General features: G+C 35.9%; 1 protein-coding gene across 1 annotated transcript; it reads right to left on the bottom strand.

The window, feature by feature from the left end:
• Window positions 1-257: 257 nt before the first annotated feature.
• On the bottom strand, window positions 258-4,597 carry LOC149007428 (integral membrane protein (Protein of unknown function DUF92, transmembrane)). Its single transcript, XM_089166910.1, has 5 exons — window positions 4,326-4,597; window positions 4,116-4,229; window positions 3,015-3,237; window positions 2,674-2,922; window positions 258-1,531 (listed from the first exon to the last, which is right to left on the bottom strand). The coding sequence occupies exons 1-5, from the start codon at window positions 4,469-4,471 to the stop codon at window positions 1,400-1,402; spliced, it is 864 nt and encodes a 287-aa protein (XP_089023036.1). The 5' UTR covers window positions 4,472-4,597; the 3' UTR covers window positions 258-1,399.
• Between the last annotated feature and the right edge of the window lie 1,062 nt (window positions 4,598-5,659).

The raw sequence follows: 5,659 nt of genomic DNA, 5'->3' as shown, positions 1-5,659 counted from the left end.
GTGAAGTGAACAGTCTTTTATCTTGGTAGAGGATCCAAACTCTATCGCAACCACTTCGTCAAGTTGGAATTGACCCCTACCCTTGAGCGAATTGTATGATAATACCCTTCTTCACTGCAAAACTGGATGAGCCCCCACCTTTAAAAGTTGACTAGATGATACCCCAATTGTATGGTGGTGGAGGTGGACGATGATGTTACATACAACACTCAGGGAAGCAAATTAAAAAAAAAAAAAAGTAGAAGAAGAAAAAAGAAAACAGAGAGGAAATAATACCCCTCTACCTATTCATACTGAAAATCAACAGAAAGAAAATCATGCATTTGATATGAATAAGGATAATACCGTATTATACTCAGGATAGGGACGAAGGGCACCAATACAATGAGGCATCTGATGACATTGAGATGATAAAGGGGAAATTTAACCAGAGAGAATCATTTGCAACACACAGCATATTCTAAGGGGTGGGGTGCGATTAGACTAATTTGTTGGAGGTGCATGTAACGGAGCCTAAAACTAGGGGATGTATGTAGTTTACTCTTTTCTTTTTGCATACAAAAGTAGATGGTCTCATCCTACTCATGGCTTCAGCATCACATTCTGATGCTCCATTCTAGTTTGTGTACCAGTCTATTGAAAGGAACCCTGTCCTCCCTTTCATTTCTTCCAGAATAAAGATACTCCTATCATGATTCACAAAGCAAGTTCACCACTATTTGTGCAATTTTCACACATCTCATTAGCATCCATGTAAGGCTCACATCAATGGCACTTCTCCAAAAGAAACCGTTTTGTAGAACAAGAAAAATGTGGAATAGTAAAAGGAGTAGAACTTATCTCTTATGAAATGAAAAGATAGGAAATGGAAGTTGAATAAGTATGGAATATTTAACAAAATAACTAATCTTTTGTTTCTTTACAAATTCTTAACTAAAATGGTTAGATTTTAGTGAGGGAAATGAATGGGAAAGTTCAAATGCAACATTAACAAACATTTCGCTTAGTAGTATGAAAAATTGTCTCTTCACCTTTCCCACCCTCAAAACAGATAAACTTTCAGGTTTTATCAAAAACCTACTCTTTTTCCAATCTTTCATTCAGAACCATGTATGAAGCATCTTAGACTAGGGTCTAACTTCAAAAAAGTGAATTTAATGTTATGCAACAGCATTTGTTCTGTGGTATTCTTAATACTAATTCCCCAACGAATCATAGATTTGACTAGATAAATTTTAATACTCATTCGAATAGATTGCTAGCATCTCTAATGACTCTATTTACTATGGTAATGGCAATTTGTAACCATAGCAATACTACAATAGAAGACCTCCCTTGTTGAAGTTTGCAAATATCTAAAACTCTTGAAACTTACAAATGGGATGAAACATTTTGGTTATCAGAAAATGTACAAGCAGGTGATGGAAGTCAACAGCGTTGTCACCACAACTGAAACAATGTTCACAGCATTATTGTCAAGGATCGTCATACCTGAAATTTTCTTCACTGTTGGTCCAGGCTTTCCCACCACCTTCAAATACAACAACGAAAATCTCAGTTGCCATTGCTTAGTTTTGATGTTAGAAGAATATGCAATTAAAGAAGACTAAGAGCAATAGAATACTTGTAAAATTAGGATCTTACTCAAGGGGAAGATCAAATGAAAATAAATAAATAAGAAAGAAGAAGCCCATTTGATGTGAATTAATAGGGAATCCAAGTGGCCTCTATCTGATCAATGTCAACCATTTATTACTGTTTATTTTGGGCTGAGTTGAAGTATAACAGCATGGTGTCACACATTGTTTTATGCCTAATACTTTCCCCTCCTAAAATTGATCCAAGGCAGTGGACCGGATTCGATCTGCCATCATGTTTACACAACTTCCAATTACATACATAGAAAGTAATTTATACAAACAACAATGACACAAGCTGTATCCCAGCTAAAAGGGGTCGGCTGCATGCTTGCCTTCCATCAAATCTATTTGAGGCCATACTAGGTATAAGACCTAAGCCATGCATATCTTTTCTCACAACTTCTCCCAAGGTTACCTTAAGTTTGAACCTAGGTCTTTTATTTCCTTTAATCTAGATTAAATTACTCCTCTATATGGGGGCATTTAAAGGACTCTATCGAACATGGTTATGCTACCTCCAATGACTTTTTGTAGCTTATCATTATTGGAGCTACTCCTAAATTAAACCAGCTCTAGTATGATCATTCCTTAATTTCTCTTTCTTAGTTTTTGCATTCATCCATTTCAATATCCTCATTTCTGCTACACTAGGTTGATCTCATAGCTTTTAATAGCCCGACACTCCACACCATACACCACAGCTGGTTATACGACATCCATATAAAATTTTCCTTTTGAGTTTTAAAAGGATGCATCAATAGAAAGTAATTTATCCATCATACAAAATTTTCAAAACAAATAAAATAAGAACTCGGAATATTTGTCTGAAAATGTTTACCAAAGCTAGAACCCTAGAAAGTGGAATAAGGATCAATTTACTATGCAACCTAGGTGCTGATGAAAATCCTAACTAGATTTGTAAGACTAAAGTGAAGAAGAAAATATTTGAAAATTGACGCCAACAATACAATCAATGGTTTGCATACCACAGAAGAAATCTTCACAACAAGATGCAGTGACATGTTCTTCTTACCTTATTGCGTACTGTGCAGAATCCACTGAATTGCAACGTTGCCCCCAATAAAGAGTCTATTAAACTTCCAAGTAATCCCGCAATTACTGCAAGCGGTATTACCAAAAGCTGCTTCAAAGCTAGATCATGACTACATTTCGTTGTGAAAAACCCACAAAGAACAAAAGTCAATCCAATGATGCCACCAGCAGCTGCAGCTGCTAGAAGTCCTGTGGCTGTCACGCCACCATTTGTACCTCTCCGAACTGGCTGATGAGTGGGATTACAAATTATATATTAGACAATATAAACTCAGGAGGATGTATAATTGGAACCAATGAACCTGGAAAAAGGATAACAACCCTGAAAGTTGTGATTAACCGTGGCTGTGCATTGCTAAGCATCCCAATCTCTGAAGACCAAGTGTCTCCATTGCAGCAAGCATAGTGTCCAATAATGCCTCCAATGAGGCATGTTATTACAGCAGATTCTTTTGAGTCCAGGCACTTGTCCTGACATCCCGTCAATTTTCCGACAATGACAACCAAGACAGTAGCAATTCCACTATTAGCAAGAACCTGTATCCTGTTAATTAAAATAAGGGATTCCCAGTTAAAAAGAAGGAAAAAGATTCTATGTAGCTTCAATATTCTAGAAACCTGATACTGTAAATGGTAAGTGCCCGTGCATTAGTTAACACTGAAATCAGATACAACAAGGATCTAAGTTTTATGTAGGTAAGGGAATTCTAATTTTGGAGGCCGTGGAAAGGTTAGAGGCCTTGCAATTTCCATTTTAATTACACAAAACTAACTTAACTTAGGGTTAATAGTGTTAGGAATAGATGAAACATGCTGAAAATATTTATAACTTGTATGGAGTTCCTTTCGCAACCACTCTCATCAGGTGGATGAGTTTTAACCTCTCTGAGAAAATAGCAACATAAGTCTAAATTTCAATTACACAATAAAGATCAAAGGAAGCCCTATTCCATCGAATCTTAGGCTCTATTAAAATTTTCCATTTTGTTCATAAATATGTCTAAATTTCAATTAAACAACATAGATCAACGAGGGGAGCCTTATTCCATTGATTCATAGGCTCCTCCTGTAAATTTCAACAATTTGTTCACAAGATTGAAGTTTAAGCCCACAATTCAGAGTCTTTCTATCACTGCATAACCTTGGGCACTTCTGAACAAACAGCTCACAACAAAAAAATTGACCAAATGCAAAATCTGAAACCCTTGGGAAACAGGGAGAAGTAAACGACACCCAACTAAAATAAGAGCTCCAAATACAGAATTGTATGAAAATAGCATCTCTGAAGAAGAAGTCCAATACACAAACACATTTGTGTCGTTGCTCCCCCTTTTGGTGAACGCGAGTCCAACTGGACAAATAATCAATAGAAAAAGGAGAGAAAACCCAGGAGAAAAAAAACACGGAAGAGTCAAAAGTTACCAATTGCGCTGTCCTCCTTCCTTGAAATCAGCATCGATGCTTCGCTTCTTATCTTCTCCTACTTTGGTTAGCTTAGACGAACCGAGGAAGAAAACAAGCAGCAGAGCACCATACCTTCGATACGAAATCAGAGAAAGCAATTGGATTCAATACAAAACTTTAGGTTGGTAACTGTTCAACAGAAAATAAGATAGAAGATGAGAAAACAACCTATATCCAACGGCAAAGTGAAGGGCCATGACCAAGAAGCCGAAAAACGCTCCTGATCGATCAAGAGATTTCCTTAAGAAAGCTCTTATTGCAATAACCGAAGCGATCAACAAAGCGATTGAGGATTGAATCACAAGTCTCTCCATTGCTTGGAGATTTTCTTCCACTTTCTGCCTTCCACAGATTGGGATTTGGGTTGAGATACTGAGACGTGGTTAACCTGAGAAATTGAATAATTATCATTTCTCACTATTACTGATTTTTTATAATTTATTAGAACTTCTTGAGATCTTGAATCGTGGTTTGTCTTTTAAGAGAGAGAGAGCTTAGTGCTATGTAATTAATGCATGCATGATAATAAACTGTGTTGGGTGAAGATGGAATGAGGTTCAAATCTAGACCACTCATTTCAAATTTTCTTTTTAACTTTTTAACCATACTGACCTGTAACAAAAAATAAATATATAAAAAATATATTAAAAAAATAAATAAAATAAAATTTATATATATATATATATATATATATATATATATATATATATATATATATATAGAATTAAATCTTTTAATATATTTATTTGTTTTTATTTTATAATTTTTTACCAAAGATAAACAGTTTTATAAGAAGCACTCCATACTCAAATTTCTGGAGTTTAGTAGAGAGACATTACAAACCAAGGTGGAATGTGAAACCAAACCTTATCCAGAGACAATACTTTTGCTCCCTTTGCAAATCAGTATGGGAGTTGTCTACCCTATTCACAGTCAAAACCTAATAAAAGAGAAGTTCAAGCAAAGTTTCTAGTCTCCAAAATAAGGTTACTCCACAACCAATCAACTGACTGATGCTGCTCAGTGAGAGTTAAAACTGCAACTTGTGAATTTGAAGAGACAAGAAGTCTAGATAAATTTATCAAAGATGCCAAAAAGAGCTGAAAGACCTCTGCAGTCCTTTTCTTTTTCTGCCAAAAAAGGTCCTTGTTGGTCCCAGATAATATAGCCAAAGTCTCCCTTGCCTGTGTATTTACTCTAAGCTCCATTGAAATAAACATATACAATGCCATCTTCTTCCTCAATTGTCACAGCAACCTGTAAATGGTTTCCAATAAAAGCTGGTTGAGGTGTCCAATAAGCCTACATTTTTGCGAGAGTCGAAATAGAATTTGAGCTATGTTCATGGGAAAGCCTTTGAATAGGGCTATATTACGTGTGTTCCAAATACACCAACAAAGGGAAGGCCAATACCTATTGTAGTTAGATCCTCAATAGAAATGAATTTGGAGTGAACAAAACGTATCCAATCAAATAAGGAGGCTTCGGTGAATTCTGTGGTG

Source organism: Hakea prostrata, chromosome 8, assembly GCF_041222555.1.
Source record: "Hakea prostrata isolate BN-2017 chromosome 8, UWA_Hpros_2, whole genome shotgun sequence".
Taxonomy (NCBI): Eukaryota; Viridiplantae; Streptophyta; class Magnoliopsida; order Proteales; family Proteaceae; genus Hakea; species Hakea prostrata.
This window is presented reverse-complemented; position numbering and strand designations above follow the sequence as displayed.

Coding starts and splice junctions, on each gene's coding strand:
- LOC149007428 (XM_089166910.1), bottom strand. CDS start 4,471: ATGGAGAGACTTGTGATTCAATCCTCAATCGCTTTGTTGATCGCTTCG. Junction 3,238..4,115: donor GAAGGAGGACAGCGCAATTG/GTAACTTTTGAC, acceptor TTTAATTAACAG/GATACAGGTTCTTGCTAATA. Junction 1,532..2,673: donor TCTGCACAGTACGCAATAAG/GTAAGAAGAACA, acceptor TTGTATTTGAAG/GTGGTGGGAAAGCCTGGACC.